General features: G+C 36.5%; 1 protein-coding gene across 1 annotated transcript in view; it reads left to right on the top strand.

Moving 5' to 3' along the window:
- DOK6 (docking protein 6) overlaps window positions 1-20,567 on the top strand; it is a 241,688-nt gene that overhangs the window by 76,144 nt on the left and 144,977 nt on the right. Inside the window, exon 2 of the mRNA XM_058815279.1 lies at window positions 16,558-16,665. Within this exon, the coding sequence (XP_058671262.1) occupies window positions 16,558-16,665 (108 nt within the window). The remainder of the gene's footprint in view (window positions 1-16,557; window positions 16,666-20,567) is intronic.

The raw sequence follows: 20,567 nt of genomic DNA, 5'->3' as shown, positions 1-20,567 counted from the left end.
TTGCTCATAAATGAGACAACTGAAGTGTGAGCTTTTAAATCACAGCTGCCATTTTCACTGGTAAAATTCCCTTGTTTTCAGATTTTGACTATCAAGGAGTCTCCTTTGGCGACTAAATGCTAATAATTTCATTCTATCTGAAAAAATGGTTCTTCAGTGACATGAGAGAGAAATTTATTTCTCCTTTCCTTCCAATTCTCAGATATCAAATTAATTTTTTGAGTTTGTATTTAGTAGTGAATCGTTGCTTCCCTGGGGTGTGGTGAATACCACAGCAAGAGAAAAGAAGCAAGGTAACATGACAAGGACAGTAAATTTCACTTTATTTATATATTTACCACTATCATATTTTTTTCAAAGAATCTACTATTGGGATTTGAAAATTGATTTTTTTTTAAACTTTTTTATTGCTTCTGGTGTATCTGACTACATGTCAGTAGGTTGAAGCAACCTGTTCTGTCTGTCTTCAGCAGTACTTGTAATTGTTTAGATAAGAATTGAAAGACATAAAGTCTAGTTATTCATCCTAGGTGTCATCACAAAGAAGTGTTTGCCCTGTTCATTCAGCTAGCATTAATTGCAGATGATGTGCAGAAAATCAGATTTTTTGAATGCTTGGTAGTAAATTCCATTTTCCATTTAAGCAGTAATTTACATCTGTGGAATTACACCAGTCGCAGACACTTAAGACTCCTGGGTTGGTAATGAAAATGTGTAAAATATAACAGAAGAAGATTTTAAGATCAATGAAATTTTGACAATGTCCTTTGTAGTTTGCAAGGTGTTAAATATGTTTTTGAAATTGTCTGAAAGCAGTTGATTTGAGCCTGTGGTCCCTCTAGCCTAGGCTGTGATATCATTTTATGATGGATGCTGCCATCAAAACCACTGTTGCAGCAGTGGCAGAACTTAAAACCTGATGTGAAAAAGAGGAGCCAGGTGCCATTACAGAAAAAATCTCACCCTAATTTAAAGTCTCATATGTTGGTCATATACTGTTTCTTCTCTAAAATTTTAGAAAATTGTCATACTTAGTCTGTGCAGGATACTGGTTATCCTAGATTGGCAGTAAAAGGTAAAAATTCTGGACTCCTCCAAAAGCTTCATGGTACAGATGTCTTGATGATGTGATCAAAACTTCAAAAACTTGTGAACAAAGAGTACATTGTGTAGTGGAAAATAAAAGCACACATTTTTACAATAGCGTGAGCCCAGATACAGGGTTATTTCTGTCCTTCATAATTTCAGAAGAATGGAAACCACCATTACAGTGTTTGCAGTCTAATTTCTATTCAGCTTTTGTTCAGAGCCTGACATCTGCATGCATGTTTTGATCTGTGCTATGTTTTGACTGAAGAGATGAGGGCAGGGGATTATGCAACTCATAAGAGTCATAAATCCTGATGGATTAAAAGAAAATGCATATTCTTGCTTCAGACAAAGGAGCACTAAACTTTTCTCTAGGAATTACTGAACCTTAGCCCTGAGACATTGTAATCATATTTTACCTCTATATAGTGGACCAAAACCATTGTTAAATGACCCTTGCTTTCACTAAAGTTAACAATATATAAGCTTTTTAGGAAATCCTTTATTTGGAAGGGAGAAAGTTGAGAAAAAGTGGAGAAAGAGACCTCATCCTAAATTGCTTTTTCGAAAATGTGATGAAAAGTTTATATTGCTTTTATATAGCAACGTAAAAAGGGGGGAGGGGAAATGGGAAGAGAAGACTAAGGAAGTGGAAAGAGAAAATTAAGGGAAAAGCACACTGTATTAATCCTTTCTAGAGTTTCAGAAAGTAGTCCTTGATAGACAACTGCCTTTGCTTGAGAACCATGCTTTCAGGGTGTGTAAGTGGAAAAACCTCTCATAGGCTTTGTGGACCAATTTTGCTTCAGCTCAATGAATTCCAGTTTTAAAAATAACAGAGGGCAGAACTGAGAAGAAGAAAAAGGCTGTGTGTTTAGAGAAAAAGATCTCCAGGTTTTTTCTCTTAGAAATTCCTTGCAGAGAAAATGATAACTCTAAGAGAAAATTTGAGCATTTTTGTTGAATTTAGTCACTAATTCACTTATTAATAGGATCAAGGAGGTCAGCTAGTCCAACACCCCAGACTGGAACTGTTAACTACTGGTATGTGGTTTTAAAATAATCTCAGCCATCACATGAAGTTTTGCTGTTCACAGTTTGCATGAATTCTCTGCATCAGTAATGAAAAGGATACTAAAATAGATCTTTTAATGTAAGCACTCTCTTAAAACACATGTACCATCTCATATGACAGCTCTAAGAAACTCTAATCACCTGTATCAAAACTGGGGAGTACTGCTCTAGAAATTAAGAACTTCCGCCAGCAATGCTTGAAGGTTCTTATGTTTTTTTAATAACAAATACTTCATTTAAATTCTCTGTGCTAATTAATTTTCCTCTTGAAGTGCCTATAAATGAGTTAAATTATTTGAATTTTGACTTGTACTGTACTTTCATTTTCAGGGTGTACATTCCCCCCAGTAAGCTTATGTATAAAGGTGTGTATAAAGGTATAGACACACACACTGAGACATTTAATCATGGGTGTATTTTTAGAACAAACACCCACTTATATAATTGACTTGAATCTCTGGAGAAGTGGTGTAGTGTTGTTAAAAAGATCAGTGACAAGTAGAAAGACACAACATGCTCAACCTTACAGGAATTAAATATGGGTTGTATTGTGTTACTGAATTAGCTTATGGTCACTGAGGGATTTTTATTTTTATATTTTGCCTTGCTTTTCCTGAAAAAAACCAGCAAAGACTTATACTTCAATAAGTCTTTTCTGTTTATAGGCATGGGAAAAAGGAAGAGAACTTATAACTTCTCTTTTAAAGTAATCCCATTGTAAATAAGCAATAAGACACTCAAAACAAAGCTGAGAACAGGGTCCAAAGTTTGTACCAGAAAATAAACCATTATCTTAACCAATTAAAAATATTCCAGTTAGTCCTAGGCAAAATTAGTTAGTTAGTCCTAGGTGGGATTACATAGCTTCAATTTTAATTAGAATTGACTTTAAGACTTCTAGAACTAAAGATTAAAATAAAAAATATGTGGCCTTCTTAAAATTTCTGGATGCTGAACACCACAGAAAGACAAGATGACTATAAGTGGACTACTTGGTGTGAGTTCTGTCAGAGAAATTATAATGCTTCTAAAATATTAATAATACTGTGCCTATAGAGAGAATTTGTCCCAAAAATCAGCTCTAGAATATTGATCTGTATAGGTATATCTTGTAGAAACATTTTTTTCCTAATGTTGTACTATGTTTTGATTGTGAATTTTTTGTTAGCAGTGATCAAAAAGGAAAAATCTCATAAGAAACCAGGAAAATATTTATGCAGACCCGTTAAGAGCAATTCTGGCCACTCAACTTAATGACAGTATTTTGAAGCCAAGCTTGGCTCAGTTTTGTGAAATGGACCATTGCTCTCTTTTCTTCTGGTTTCTGCGTGTGGTCAGGGAGAATATTGTTCTCACTCCCTTTTGAGCAAGCCCTTCATCTGCAAAAGATATCTGGAAAAGTTTCATATAAATAAGATATGAAAACCATGTAGTGAACTCTGATATTACTTTCCACAAAGACCAAACTTTGAAATAATGAAAATCCCCATAGACCTCTTGTCCCCCAATGCTTGTACCATTGAAAACTACATTTTAGTTTCTTCAGCCTTCAGAAACAAGGATAGGAACATCAAAAAGATCTAAAAAATATTTTAAAGCACATTACACTAAATCAAGTATTGTAGGATGGTGTTTGCTAATGATTAAGAATAGGAAACTTCAGCAGCGTATGTAGAAAGAATCAGACAGACTCTTCTATGGCATTGCACAGTGTATCAGGTGGAACATATCCCGTGAGACAATTACTAATGCTAATAATATTCTTCAGTTGCTGTGCTGCTAATAATAAAAGAATGGGGACAGTTCATAGAAGAAAGGAATTCCTGTTGTATGCAACAATAGAAATAGCAGCAGAAATGTAACCATAGAGAGAGGTAGAATTCTGTGAACAAGTTAAAAAAAATCACTGTAAATAGGGCTGATCTTCCAATTATAGGCCTTCTCTGTTTATGTAATATTTTATTAATTTATGAAGTCTTAGGGCTTAAATCTATCATAAAGCAAGACTGAACTAATTTGAAGTGATTATTGAAACATATTTAAATGTCCAGCAGGGCAGACTTAAGGAGACCATAGGGAAAACAATAGGAACCAGGGAGTTGTTAATTTGAAAGGTAGATGAGCCAAAGGAAGAATTACATATTGTGTGCTGAGAAGAGTAGAGCTAGATCCTCCTAAAGAAAAATGGAACAAAAGCCTCTGCCATCAAAAAGTAAGATGGTGCAGCATCCTCATCTGCTGAGTGTCACAGTGGCTGTCTTGCTGAGACCTGATGCTGTGAGTTCACTGGTGAATGCTGCATTGATCTAACAGGTCTTCACCTATACAGCTCTCTGCTGATAGATTCCTTGTATGTTAAAAATACAATACCCAGTAATGGAATGCACTATAACAAGTGATTTGGAGTAAAAGGCAAAAGTACATTCATACAGATGTTAGCTGCAACAATTAGAATTTGCTCTGGGTCAAGGTTCATAAATTAAATCACAATTAACCACAAAAACTCTCTCCAAAGCATGGTGGCTATGTGTTAGCCACTGAGCAGCTATGAAAAAGAATCATGAGTGTGATATACTCCTCGTACTATATGAGGAGTCACAGGGAGAGAAAATACAAAGAATGTGAAATGTCCAGTATTTTCTCTCCCTGTGTCTCCTCAGAAAGGAAATTATTTCTTAGTGAGCCAGTACCATAAGGACAAGAAGAAAAACTGTCACACGTCAAATATCTACTTAGATATAAATTGTGTGATGAGTACAGAAGGAGTAGCAGGCACCTATTGCATGGCTCTCTGCAGCTGGAGGAGGCAGGGCTCAGTGACTTGCACATTTTCTCTCATACATCTATGCCCAACTCTTACCTAACTTTTGGTTCATATGCAAGGGTCATTTAAGTGCACACTTTATAGCAAAAAGGAATGTGTAGCAATTGCTGTTCTGCAGTGCTGGACTTAGGCCTGTCTGTATTGAGGCAGGAGTCTTAATGATCACATACAAAGAGCTGCTTGGATTAATTTCTGAGATACTGAAATATAACTGATTTTAGAAACCTATTTATGATATACATCTATTGGGGAATGGCCCTAGTATATGTTGATTAACATGCAGAGACAGAATTTATCTGCTGCTGTCAGCATGTATTATCTGATATACAGATAACGTAAATATATACCTAAAACAAAACAACTCTCAAACTCTGAATTGTTCAGTGAGGATGACTGAGATTTTCACTGCTTTTATTCAATTTTACACTGAAAACTTCCTTTTCTCTCCTCCCTAAGCCACCTTCAAATCAGAAACTTTAATTCTAAGGTATTAAAAATAATTTGGGAGTTCTCACCATGACTTTGTTCTAAATAAAATCAGTCAAGAGGGTGCACTTTCTGTGGACACTTCATGTGTAACAGAGCAACTGTGGTGACCTGTTCAAAAGCAACCATAGACATAAATTCTTGAAGATGCTAAGGGTTGGTCATAATACTTTGCTTCTTTAGCTGTTCTAATACTAAAAAATATAATAAAGTTGTTAGTCCATTCTCTCACAGTATCTCAACTTAGAGAATTCTGTATCATACAGAATTTGGCAATTTTTTTTTTTGTAGTTCATGATTCATAGCATGTTCTTACTCAGAGAGGTTATTAATAAAGGTAATCATTCCATTAAACCTACTGGGTATTTTCCATAAAATCTGCATATTTTATATTGTAACCATAGTTTTCTGCTGACTTTTTACATGGAAAATTGCTTAACAAGAAGCTGACTTGCTGTGGTTTGGGAGTTTGCTCGCTACTGTCACTATATAACAAAGCTCTATCTGTAACAAGCTACCTATGTTTTTAGTCAAACTCTTACTAGGACTTCAGAACTAAGATAGAAATCATTACTGCAAAACCAGATGTTGCTTCTGGTAGAATTAACACTAGTAAGCACACACCCTGCTTCTCTTCTATATTAGAGTGCACATTACAGCTTCACATCTTCCATCTGAGTCCATCCCAGCAGTGTCGTCAGGGAGTGAGAAGGGAGCGACACATCCTTCTGCTCTTGTCCTATATGCACTTCTAATGCTGCAAGTGAGAAAAGGTACTTGTGCTAGGTACTCTTGAACCAACATTCTAGATGTTTATACTCTGTTAAATTTGACCAGAAATGGTACAACTTTTTTGGTTTTTTTCTCTCCTTCCAGCCACTTGTGCCCTCAGGTGGTCCCCAGAGCACAGAAAATCAATGTGCTTTCCATTTCTAAGTGGCTGATGAGACTATAAAATAAATAGCATCAGTTGGGTAGACTAATAATTTTCTTCTGCCCATGGGAAATTGTTGTAGAAGGACAGTCTTATCTCTTGCAAGCTCTGGAATGCTGGTGATAATCAGTGAAAGTGGGGGGAGGGATGGGAAACTTGTTTTGAGAGGGTTTTTTCCTCTTAGATAATATTAGCTTAGTGGGATGACCATAACTCCTTTAACAAAGAAATTCATATTTGGTCTACGAGACCTTGAGTGTTACCAGTTTGGGTCTGAGCCAAAGCATATTAAAGCATGGCTTTTGTGCATTCACCTGAATGCCTTTTGGGTGAATCTCTCAAACTGTTCAGGGCAGACTTTTTGGAGACCCATCACAGGTACAGGGAATTATAGCAGGGAATTCAGAGTAGTCTTTTGAATTTAGGGATTTAGGAAGTTTGGGTTTAGAAACCATCTGCTTTTCCTCTGTTTTATTTCCCTGGGGTCATAAGAACGTGGTTCCTAATCCCCTGTAGTAGCTATTTCCCCACAGGACATGCTGTCTGGGAATGTAACATACCAGCTGCATTTGTGTTCTGAGGGAAGATATTTCATGCTATTTTTCTTTGAGTAAAAGCTGTCATTATCTGTTAAAAATTTGCTGTTGCAACAAAAGCTGAACAGAACTGGTGTTGGTATTTACAAGAGCTAAGGGCTATAGCTTTTTCTTCCAAATCCTCTTAGTTGTGTGTAAAAGCATTTGTTTTCTCATCCTTTTCTTGTTCTGGATTACGTCTTTATTCATTGCAGTAGTGATGCATTGTAATAGCAAATTGGTAATGTCTTTAAGCAGAGATTTTCTGGAAATACGTAGCACAACAGTGGCAGAAAGCAAATCACTTATAGAAATCAAGCAAAGTTTGAAATATGTATCCTTCTGTCTGCATTTGTCTGAAAGTTACAACATCCAGAGCAAGTCCTGGCTGGAGTTTTGTTGGGTGTTTGGTTTGATTTCTATTTATTTGTTTTGTTTTGTTTTCTACTTCAAGGTAATTCTGTGCCTAAATATTGCAGGAAATTTCAGTGAATGACTCCATTTTAATATCCATTTAATTTCTGTCACAGTATTCTTGCTAACTCAGAGCTTTTAACTATTTCCACTTACCACCAGCTGTGAATTCATCTTCCTCCCCTTCAGTTAATTTAAACATAAGAAGTAATGAAGGTCTTTGGGGCATGACAGCATCTCTTACAACTATGATTCTTTGTCAGGAGGAGATGTAACCTATAGGTTACAGTGATGCAGATGATCAAATGCCAGAAAAACAGCACTGGAATTAAACATCCTCTTGAATATTTCTATTTGTGTGGTCCTACTCAAACCCTGCTGCAGCCTTCATTTTGCAGAACACCTTATTTTCTCTCTAAGATTAATTTCTCCATAAAATCTAGTGACCATGTCACAGTACTTAAAGCAGATTCAAAGTGGAATATCTAACTACGTTAAAAGAAAAAAAAAGGATGAATTTGGTTTGTAGGAAACCAACACAACTGAGTCGTGCAACCTGGTATTTCAGAGGTTTATTGAATATGCCATAGATAAATGCCATTTTTAAAATATGTTCCTGTTCTGTGGTACAGTGTATCAAAATATGTTTGAAGAGCTTTTCTTCTACACTGGAATTTGTATATTCTTTAGTCTCCCTGTATAAACATGATGCACACACTTCATGCCAGGGGGAGTGACCAGGCATTTATTAGAGTAATTTACAAATTTCAGTGAGCTTTCACCTATTTACATCAGTGAGGCTGGGTTTGCAAGGTTTTCTAAAGATACGCTGAAATGACAAAATGTGCCAAAGAATAAAAGGCTCTAACTTTCCTATTCTTCTCTAAGGATCAATTGCTGTTAGAAATTATACTCCTACATAAATATACAGTGGTGCTAACAGTCAGCTCTCGTCGTTTTTCTTTACAAAAAATGCTTCAGACTTAGTGCTGTGCTCAGCTATGTTAAATCCCATGCAAAGCAAATTTTTCACTTATTTTACCAGTGAAAACAACAGCATCCTGAGCACTTCGATGCCTTTGCTAAGTTATTGCAGAGTTTCTCTGCAATAATATAGAGAAAAGATAAATGATCAGAGGGCTGGAGCACCCTCCTATGAAGACAGGCTGAGAGTTCAGGTTACTCAGCCTGAAGGAGAGACGGTTCTGGGGAGACTCTTAGAGAACCTTCCAGTACCTAAAGAGTTCAAGAGGGCCTTCAAGAGAGATGGAGCAGGACTTCTTACAAGGACATGCACTGATAGGACAAGGGGGAGCGGCTTTAAACTGAAGGAGAGTAGGTCTAGATTAGATATGAGGAAGAAATTCTTTATTGTGAGGATGGTGAGGCACGATGACAGAACCGTTGTGGGTGCTCCATCCCTGGAGGTGTTCAGTGCCGGCTTGGACAGTGCTTTGAGAAAGCTGGTCTGGTTGCAGGGGTCCCTGCCCCCATGGGGTGTGTGTGAGGAGTGGGTTGGAATTAGGTGATCTTTAAGGTCCCTTCCAACCCAAACTGCTCTACAATTCCATGATGGGTTGGAAAATCTAGCTGATGTAAACCTGAGGAATAATTTTGGATTCTGAAGATAAATTTGAGCTTGTAACCCTCTAAATTGGAGCTGTAAAAATTATTTGAGTTTTTCCCCCTAGGTAGTATAGAACAGATGTCTGTGATTCTATTTTATTCTGAAGCTCTGCTTCATTTTAAGGTACTCAGTTGCACGTGCTTGATTTTTTAACACTTACTTTCACAAATCCCTTCCTAACATAAAGCACTGAGGATCTGAGGTGATCGATACCATCTTTCAGTGTGTGTTATTTCAATTTGTGTGTAATAGTCTGAATTTTGTTTTCAAGAGACATAAATAAGAGTTCTATCTCAATAACTTGTTTGTTTCTCAGCATTATGTTCCCTTGGTGGTACAATAAATACCTTTAATTTTTTCAAGAAATTATGATTGTCTACAAAATATGTGTAAAACATACCATGTTTCAGCTTAATAAGCTCATCAGTGGAAGAAAGATAGTGATATTTCTATTATTTGTATATGTATTTAGAGTATTAAAAATAAAGGAATCCTAGTTTTCTTCTCTAAATATTGCTTTGTATTGCAGTATATCAAACCATTCTTTGTGATTTTTAAAATTCAAGTGGGCATGTTTACTTGTAACTAATTAGGTAAACATTTTTTTTAAAGTGAGATTTCCACTAAAAAAAAAACAACCTTCAGATGAGTTAAGGAAGGTAACTACTCCAGTTCAGTTTGAGAACTTACTCAAACTTAATATTAAAATATTGCAAAACCATAACTTTCTCTGCTGGTATTTTTTTCTGATTACATTGAGAAAAGTACGTGTAGGAGGAGATATCAACATACATGGGTACATAATTATTCCTAAGCAGGTGCTGCACATTCAGCTTAAGCTCAGTGAAATGCTTGACATTTCTTGAGCATAATAATTTCTTAAAAAAATATCGCAAGCTCTGGGATTTTTCTGCTGGATGTGTGCTACAACTCTTGAAACCAAATTTTTTTCTTCTGGTTTTGTGGACATTTTTTTGTCATCAACTCAGAGGCCAGACATGAAGTGAGCAGTATTAGTTTTCCTCCAAAAGGATCACTGCAGTTAGTCTTGCCGAAACTGAGTCAGAGATGCAGAAAGCCAAAATAAATGGCTACTAGAACTGATTTTTTAAGTAACTGTAAGATCCATTCAGATGTAAGTTATAAATTCTGCTGACCTGCAGACTGCTGTGGAGTCAGAGTGTGTTATTTGTGTAGGCTGTTCTTCTGCCCTTGAATTGCTCTGATGGTCCTTCAGAACAAAGCAACAGTGGTGAGGTTTTAAGCTAGGGGTGCTTAAGGATTGATGGAGTCATTTAACACTTTTCTTAGGAATACAAAGTGCAGATCTGTTCAGATATGTATCCTCTGCTCTCTTTTAAACACATAAAAATAAAAAGCCCTCAGATTCCATAACTAAAATGTTTGCATGATGCACAGAGTAGTTTAGCTAGTGGAGGAATAGTTGGAAAATTGCTATGGTGTACTTTGATTTCACATAAATCCCTAATAATAAAATAAATCCTTTTATGGATTACATGTATAGCCTGTGACTATAACACCATAAATTATAGTATATTATAAGCATCTATATGAATCTATAATGGCATGTTATGGCAGCAAGAAGATGACGTGTGTATACTATAACTGGGTGAATTGTCCCTAATCATCTCTCTCTAACCATCCTAATTGTCAGACTGCAATCAAGCCCACAAGGATTGATCTAATCTTAGATGAAACAGTTTGTAGCAGATGTTTCTTTATTTCTTCAATTCCTAACTTTAAATGCCAGCAGATTTGCAATGTGCAAAATATTAGTAATAAAAAAATGCTATCAGAAATTTTAGGATTTGAACTATGATACTAAAATTATCTAACACCTACTTGTATTGTTGCAGAAGGTCATGCCCCAAGCTCTGTAAACTAGAAGTTTAACCTTTCTCTTTAATTTGGATGATGAAATGAAGCTCAAGGGTATATGCAAGGTTATCATATATGAGGAATGTTTCCCTGCTGGATAGCATTCACAGCATACCTTCAGACAGTATTTCTCATTGGAAACACTACTAGTCTTTTTTTTCTCGTATATATTTTTGGGATTTCTTTAATCCTGACTTGACAGCTTAAACAGCTTTTCTTTTATTGTGGTTGCTTTGTGATAGATAGTTGGGTAACATTTGAAGAAAATATGTTGAAGTAGCCAAGAGGAGGTGGAGAGTTTGACTCAAAAAAAAATTGCAACTAAAAATTGAAACTACCCAGGCTTATTGTGTCTTGTGGTAAAGTCTCAGCCCCACATCCCAGAACTGCTTGCAGGAGCGGGTAAGCTCTTGCTTCTGAGCACAGCAATGGATTCATTTGGCCCCTCCTGTTTGGGTGCTGGATATCAGATGGCTGTGGTGTACCTCTGGCCTGGTGCTGGGAGAAAGGTGAGTTCCCAGCAGTGTGTAAAGGAGCAGGAGCTGGCCTCAATTCCCTGCCACTCTGCACCCTCTGTGCTAATTTGGGAGCTCAGTGCTGTGCAGCGGTGCTCTGCCTCTCTTGCTTCTTCGTAGGAATCCAAATTTGCCACCCAAAATGCACCCAATTAGTGCACTGGGAACTGTATTTCATTTCTATTGTCAGAAAGGTAGACAGCAAAATCAGAGCTGTTCAAATGTTGGTAGCTCAGGTAAGTGGATTGCAACCATGAGCTGTTTTGGTTTGTAGCTCAGGCTTTTTTTGTTCTGTTGAATTGACTCAGCAATAGCTTAGATCCTGTAACTTGTTCTTTGGGCTGAGGTATAGATCCCCATTTTCCTCCTGGGCCTTTTTATAGATAATAACTCTGTTTCATTTTCTCCTAAGTTTACTTGAATGTGTGACAAGTGTAGTTTCACTGAAGCAGTAAGGTGTCACCTCTTGTCTCCTTTCCCTTAGCCAAATTATGCACAGAATCAAAAAACGGTGGGTGTCAAAACAGTGGTTAAATATGACTTTACTGTGACAACTATTTTTATTTTTCTCATTATGAATGCCATATTTTAAAGTTGTGACTACATTTTTTAATCTCACAGCAAACGGCATTTCTCTCACATACCCCATAGAAATATTCATTTTTAATGGAGATAACTAGTGAGGTAAACATGAACACATTCATATTTTGGTGTTTTTAATGCGTATACTGCAGATGTTGTCTTGTCAAACAGGAGAGAATGCACATGGCAAGTCAGGGATGAGAAATCAACTAGCCTTTCCTGCAGATAATGAGATGTAAATGCTGAACGGAATATTATTATGTTGTTGTCTTCCTGGGAGAAAATGTGATAGGTTATGCCAGCAAAAAGCTCCATGAGTGATGCTTCAGTGCCTGTCCTGGTCAGTGATGGTTTCTGTTAGTAATTAGGAGCTGACTCATTGCTGTTTCTCTCAAGAGACAAATGTTTCTACAGCTAGTGGCAGAAAATTAGATGGTTTTCCAATATACCCAAGAAAGCTGCCATTTGTACTGTCCTTTGGATAGGTGCAGAGAGATTGCACAGCATCTAAAGTGATTTGGCAAAAAAGCTTATAGTGTTGTGATTTTATTTAAAAAAAAGCATTGGGGATTTTTTTGTTGTTTCTGTTTTCTGTTGGGTTGTTTGAGTGTGAAATTTCTGAAGTAATGTGTAGAAAGTTGTCAATAAAAGTCCCTTTTCTAAATATTAGTGATGACTGGGAAAACTTTATTTGCTACAGCTGTGGATAGAAAGAAATGTGAATCTCAAAAGCATTTATTGTAAATTGCTAGGAAAAAGCCTTAGAAATATCTGGAAAATTGAAAATCATACATAACATTTCCACTATAAACCAATTATTTTAAAATATTTTAGAAAAGAGGAAAATACTTCCTTCTTTCTGAAAAATAAATAGCCAGTGGGTTTCCTGCAATATATATTTTAATAGATTTGTTATGAACAGCCATGGCAGAATAACACAGAATTGTATGATGTGATCATGAAAAGTAACGGCCCATTCAGAGGCCAAATTTTTGCATATATTAGTCAAGAATATTAAAAAATATGATCATGCTGCAAATGTGAGCTGAGCTGTGTACTATATTAAGCAGAAGAAAAAGTATCAAAATAAGATTATGCACAGATTTCCTAAGTAATTGATCTGTTGTAGTGTTTCAAGTAGAATATTAAAGAAAGGATCTCTGAAGATTAATAGAAATGTATCAGCATTAGAAGTCAAATTTCTGACTGGAGAGATTTCAGAAATCATTTGAGGGGAGGGTGATAAGGTAATGTTGTTCCAGGTTCTGGAATCCTCTCAGTAACAAGATGAGGCTGCTCAGGGTCCATTGTGAGGACAGAGGCTCCTCTCCCCTTCGAGCTCGTACATTGTAATCAAAATCATTCCCATGTGCTATCACAAGGGGCAACCTAATCAGTTCTCACCAGACCACAAGTGTGCTGAGTTATTGCCATGGCTTACTGATACGTAATTGCACAACATCCTGGGTAATAGAATCTGGAAGAATATTTTTTTTTGTGCTTTGCCCATCTTGTAAAACTGAGATAGAAAGGATGTTGTTTAAAGAGGTTCAGCTATGCGTAAGGCTCTGCAGGTAATTTCAATAGAGTCCTTCTCAAGATCGTAATGAACAAGTTTTTTCTAATTGATACAATAATAAAAGAAAACCTAAACCCAGCATGTACTTGATGCCATCTTCCTGAATTTCTCCAGTAAAAAATGCAATAGCATGGGGCAGACTTTGTGTTGTTAGCCCTTGATACAAAATTTTAAAATCATATTTGTTGAATAGTTGAGAACTCATCCGAGGATGTAACCCTGATTAAATGATCAAATATTTGGCATTTCTTCAATAAGCACATGTGGAAAACAGTCTCACAGGAAATACTGAGTATTATGGAGACAACACAGCAAGTGGTTCTAATTCTCTCAGTTCTGGAAGGGCTGATGCTGATTTCTCTCACAATGGCTTACCCAATTATCTGAGGACTTTAGAAGTCTTTCAGAAGTTTTGATTACAGCCAATGGCATCCTAAAGTAGGCCAGGGATAAAAGAGTATCTCACAGTTCGTGAATAATTGAGTAGGCTTCTGTATAACAATGAGGTGCCTTATGAAAGGCAAATGTTTGTTTGCTGTGTGCTCACATCTGCACCTATTTATTCATATTTATAGGTAAATTCATATGCTAATGCTTTTTCAAGCACTAAGATACAAAGTGTCTGTTGGCATAATAAGGTAAAATGCTGCTGAAATGCAATGGAACTGTACATGTTTATACCAGTTTAAAAATTAGGTTGCAAAAAATAAAATCCAAATGCAAGGATGTATCTTGGCATAAGTACATAGAATATCAGGAGTCCTCTTTGGGCCTTTTCATTCTTCAGATCTCTTCTCTTCTTAAAGGTCTGGAAAAAACAGATGCCAATAAATTGAACCAATTGCAGTCTAAAGGACAAACTTGTGTTTCTCTCCTCTTGCTATTCAGTGTTCTCTAAAAGCAAAGGCTGTTCATTCCTGCAATCTGTGTGCTGAAGCTTTTGAATTCATCTCGGTTCTGTAATGTGTGAGAAGGCTGATGAGCATCCTTAAAGACAACTAGCATCAAACCCTGGTATTTGACAGCAGTTCCCAGTTATAAGGAGGTCAAACCGTTCCTCTAGAATTTCATCAACTTATCTGCAAAACCTCAAACTCACTTTCACAGTGTCCCAAATTGATATCCAGTGACAAAAAGAATGAAGCCATCATTTGTCTGAACCTGCTCATTTGTCACTAAGGGAAGTGCTTTGGAGTATGCATTAGATGACCTTTGATCTAGACAATGTTCTCATCCTCACAGGGAGAGATCTGACTCCATGACTAGGATGTATACTTTATCTTTTTTTAGGAGTATTTCTAATGTACTGGATCTAACTGATACTTCTCATTGCAACAAAATATGACTCTCCCATATATACACATATAAAAATATATTTTAAAAACCATGAACAAACAAAGAAAAACAAACAAACAAACAAAACCGTCCACCAACCTTTGAAAACCTTCTGTTACTCAACACAAATTATCAGTTTCATTGTCACCAGCTGTCAAAAATTCAGGTCATCTGCAAAATGCAGATTCCATGACCATGCTAAAACCCACCACCAAGATGAGGACTTGGGTTGGTCTGGCTTTTCTAAAGAGAATTTTTTGAGGACTGTAAGACATTAAAGGCATATAATGAAAATTAGGGAATCAAGAAAACATTTGAAATTAAGATAGTTGTGTTCACCTTGATAAAGCACTTCATAGGAAAAGACTTTCCTCAGAGGAAGAGAAATGAACTGAAACTACACATAGACTAAAAACACCCAGGATCCCAGAAGAGCCAGAAGTATTATTAAAAGTGACACTTTTATTAAATAAATAAATATCCCCCTTTCAGACAGTTGGTACTGTTGTTTTTTAGTAAGGTCAAAATAGTGTGAATATTCCATATCTTTGTGTGTGGAGCTTTTCACACCACAAAATTGTGTTGAGCTAATATGTTTAATCAAGGAATAGCTGTGGGAGCAGTGCTGTAGTTTTGGTAAAGTCAAGTTGCAACACTGCCAAGATGTTATTTGAAGAAAGTTCTATCTAATAAAGATGGTTTATGATGTCCCAAAGTGTAATGTCATTTTTTTTCAGGAAATATGATATTGTCTTTGCTTTCCCTCAGGACAGGTGAAGTAATTTCCAAGATAGAAAGCACAGTTGTACAGTTGCCACTTTACAACCTTAGTAGAAAAAGCCTGAAAATTCTACACTTTGCAATACATGTACTGGCAGAGGATTTAATTATATACCATGTATTCTTCTAAAAGTCTTCATAATTAACCATATTGATACTGTAGCCCAATGGTAGGGTTTCAAAAGAATTCACTTACTTTGACTGATAACATTCATCTTAGATAGTGGCAACAGGATAGTGTCAGTAGTATTATGTCATAATGTGGTTAATTAAGCCTAATTATTTTAATGACACTACGTTTTCTGCTTGTATTCAGTTTAGACAGCAGACTGAGGGGAAAACTTCCTGCTCTAATTTCCTTGGGTTTTTATTTACTTAGTTTTTTGATAATGGGAGGTATGGTTGATCCAAATTTAACAGTACTATATTTCTTGTGCTGTGTCATTAAATTTTGTAGAATTTGTACTGAATTAAGGCTCTTCATGTATGGCCAGTGGAATCATTGGGTGATATTGGGTTTGGGACTTTTTTCAATGTATCCTTGAATTAATAACATAAAATTGCATATGGTATTGTTTATAGAGCTGTCCAAGTACTGGAGAGAAGAATGAAGCAAACTGCTGTCATAGATTATAAAACTAGATTGATATCTAATCTCTTACTTGCATAATATAGTCTAGAGGATTATCATTAATCAGCTTCTCTTTGAACTGCAAATTTTACTCTTAAGATAAAACACTGTCATTTTAAAATATCTTCCTAAGTCGGTTTTGTAACTGAATGCATTTGTAGTACTGTCTGCCTTTAAAGAAAAACTAATAGAATCCATTGATTTTGTTCACAGATTTTTAGGCGTTGTTGGTTGGTTTTCAAGAAGGCTTCCAGTAAAGGACCCAGGAGGCTAGAAAAATTTCCAGACGAGAAGGCAGCATATTTCAGGAACTTCCACAAGGTAAGTAATGCCTCTCTTGTGAACTGAAGCATTGCCTGTTTACCACTCTTCCTTGGGAAGAGTGTGTTCTTGCAATGTCTGGTTTGCAAACAATACAGTGTTAGCCTTGCTGAAAACCTAATCCTGGCAATACAGCAGAGTAAAACATCCATAAGTCTCAGTGATGCAGGTGAGATATCACACTGGGTTTTTTTCCAGATGAGCACAAAACCCTCAATGTATTTGAAGCGACAAAATGATGTTTTTTTAGTTAAAGACTCATAGTTTGGAAATGTGTAAAATTGGCTACCTATTCAAAGGTTCAATCAATAATTGTTAACTAAGTATTACACAAATTCTGGAAATGCTAAATGCCTCAGTTGTTATGAGGCAAATGTGTAAGGTTCTTCCCAGAACTCAAGATTTACAAGCTGTGTCAACAAAAAGATTTTTAGCAGTAAAAAGTCAGGATTCGCTGAATGAGGTACTCCCTGCTTTCTCTGTCACTCACACTTCTGTGATGGGAAACAAGATATTTGAGCATGAGTTCTTCTTTCTGTCCCATAAGTTACTGTTATCAGCCCCCCCAAGTCTGTCAGTAGACTTCATGCTGCCTAATCCTAAAACAAGGTGGGGATCAGTGCTTGTACCATTGCCTTCTATCAAGTCACTGTTGGCTTTATGACATATCAATGTTAGATATTCCATTAAACCTGTCAAGTTGAAACATAAGGATGACTTAAGCAATGGCCACACAGCAAGCAGTGAGAAAGTGTGAATGCAATCCTGGATCTCTCAAAGGCAGGTGTGATGTTTTTACCATAAAGCTACAAATTGCCCTTTAAGTTCCAGTAGCCAGACTGCTCTAGCATGGGTCCCCCTGTGGGGACACAAGTCCTCACAGCTAGCCATCTCCGGCATACGTTCCTCTCTCCATGTGTCCACAGGCCAGGAGCCTGCTCCAACATGGGCTTCTGATGCAGCCACAACTCTTCTGCAAGGCTTTGGGGAAGTTTTTTGTGTTGTTTTCTTTTCATTCTTTTTTGAGCCTGTTATGCCTATAGCATACTTAATGTGTTGAAGGATTCAGAAAGACTGTATATGTTGCCTTTCAACTGTCATCATTGTAGAAAAAGAATATGAAATGCAGAAATTGTTTGAGAAGCTAGAAAAATAATGTTGATACCAATGTAGCTGCATATTGTAGTATTGATGGAAGAGTCACCATTTACAAATGGAAAGGAGGGGTGTTACCCTTTGCTATCTGTTTTTCCCCCTCTTTTTCTCCTCTGTGAGGAAAGGAAGAAAAGAAAAAGAAATGGATACTCTTTCCTATTTAAAAGGATAATGTGTTTCTGGGTGCAGAGAAAGCAGAATTGTATCTCTTCACTTGGATTATATCCATTTTTCAAATAAAGCCATGAAATCATTTCTGAAGGTATATTATCACAAAATAGAAACCCAGAATCTTATTCTCTGGCTTGATTTTTTTCCCAAGGATATTTTATTATTTCATAGTGATTGTTCTCCTCACTTGCCTCCATTCTGATAAATAAAATAGTGGTGAAGTAGATGTGCATGGGTTGTGAATAGTCAAGCTTGACTATTGAGGGAACAGTGCAGGTTGTTACAGGATCAAATATAGTTATTTGATTGTTGTTGTTGGATGAAAATACCCTGATTTTCTTTCTTTCTTTTCTAGAGCTCTTTATTGGTTCATTATATTCTGAAGTTGTTCAATATGCATATTTATCTCTAGTCAGTGCAAACTATTAGCCCTGTCTTGAAATTCTCAATTTCCTTTCTCACTCACAAAATATAAAGAGGCTATATGGTATAAAAAGTTGAAGATTAACTCTGAAAACTGAGCATCAATGAAAAAAGTATTAAATATTGAAGAACTGAGACTTAGTACTTTCAAAGAAAGATTAAAATAGAAGTTGCAAGCCTGCCTCCTTATGAAAGACAACATGCATAAAGGGACAAGAGGCTCTGTTTATTTGCTAATATTCATATAAGTCTGTACATATAAACCCTGAGATCCTTTCCCCTATATAAATTCTTGGTAAGTATTAGAAGAGGTTGGTGTAGAGGGGTACTCACACTGCACTGTTTCTCTAGCAACTTTTGTCCTTCAGACTTTCATATCTGTCTGGGTTACCCTGGGAGAAGGCCTAGGAGTAGCACAGAGTTAGATGGTATTGCGCAGTTTGTTTTTTTTGCTTTTTTATGCAGAGATATAGAAGAAAAGTTTTGCATCTTAAGTGAGAATATGCCAAAACTTAATATCTTTGATTTATCTGTGTTCAAATCAATATTCAGGACAAACAGTACCTCAAAATAAGTAACTCATCAAGGTCTCCACTTTTCCATGTTTGAGCTTGAAATGAGGCTCAAATGAAATTCCTCTTAAAAATAACTGACCAAGATGAGTGTATATATATTTCCTATACTTATGTAATACACTTGTGTACTAGGCAATATGATTTATAGAAGGGGCTAAACAAAGGAAAAAACCCAGAACTGGTAACACAAAGTTAAGATAATTAAAAATAGAGATTTTCTGGTTTACATATGCTAAAGAAATAGTCATTAATGAGTAAAAAAGCTGTCCTCTTAAGAAAATTGATTCCCCTCCCCACCCCTCTATCCCCTTCCATGTATCCATACTATTTATGGGTTTATTTGCTATTCTGTAATTCTGTAAATTGCTGTTGTGCATTGCTTTGGTGTTGGTTTTTTTTGCTAGTAATTTTCTTACTATAAATAACAGTAATGACCTTAGTCCTAGACAAGTGCCTCCTAACAGCAGCAGTGCATATTACATTTGTTAGCCAAAACGTGACCTCATCTGTTCCTTGCAGTTTCTGGTATCAAATTAAAACTTCTCATTACTGTAAATTTAGACCATTTCAGTCTTTCTCAGGTAAGTTTATGGCTTTGCTGTTCTGTTTTCCCTTGAACATTCATTGTGGAGGTTGTGCAGAACAGCTGTGTTGACTCCCATCGCTCCCTCCAAAGAGGGGACAAGATAGCAATAGCTCTGCATCCATGCCAGGGGTGGGTATGTTCTTGGTAGCCACCCCTGCCTTATCAGAAATGACCAAAAACAGACACCGCAGCTTTACCAACTTAAAAATAAAAAAAAGATTTTTTACTTCTGTAATAGAAGATAAAAGGTATATAAAAAGTGAATTTTTCATTCTTTGGAGACATACTGATCAGGCAGTACCAGTGCCTGTAATCCATTTGGAGTGGCTTTCAGGAGCATTGCAGCAAATCAACATGAAGATTACTAGAAATGAGAGATCAAACGTCCAAACCTGGACTGTATCCAAATGAACTAGGAAAAGCATTACACAGTTGGCAAAGTAATTGTCAAAGCAGAATTAGAAAGAGCAAAGTAGAGCTTGAAGAGCAACTAACCATTATAGATTCTGACCCATCAGGATCAAAAACCTTGCCAAAGACCCCAGAGCATGAAGCAAATGTGCAAGAAAGAGAGTAGAAATGAACACTTTCACATTGGGGTTTACTGTAGAGAAAAGTGACATGCTCTGGTGTAGGTATGTGGGGAGGGGTTCTGCAGATATATCTTTGTGTTATAAACTTGATCATGGGTACTTGAGGCCCAGCTACACAGAGAACAGAATTACTCAAGAGCCCAAATGCCACTTAAGGATGATATAACTGAATTACTAATGGTAATCCATAAATACCAAAATGGGAATCAACAGATAAGGATTCTTCCATTCCTTGTAAAATGTCCAGTTCCATTCATGCATGCTTCTTCTTCACTTATAAGCTAAACAGCCTTAATATGAAGTGAAGGTGTTGGGGGTTGGGTCAGTCCCTGACAAGATGTAGCTGTCTTGGAGCAAGACAAGCTTGAATCTGTCAGTGTTAGTGTGCTTACCCTTCAA

Source organism: Ammospiza caudacuta, chromosome 1 (assembly GCF_027887145.1).
Source record: "Ammospiza caudacuta isolate bAmmCau1 chromosome 1, bAmmCau1.pri, whole genome shotgun sequence".
Classification (NCBI taxonomy): domain Eukaryota; kingdom Metazoa; phylum Chordata; class Aves; order Passeriformes; family Passerellidae; genus Ammospiza; species Ammospiza caudacuta.
Note: the sequence above shows the minus strand (reverse complement) of the source record. Positions and strands in the feature narration are given on the sequence as shown.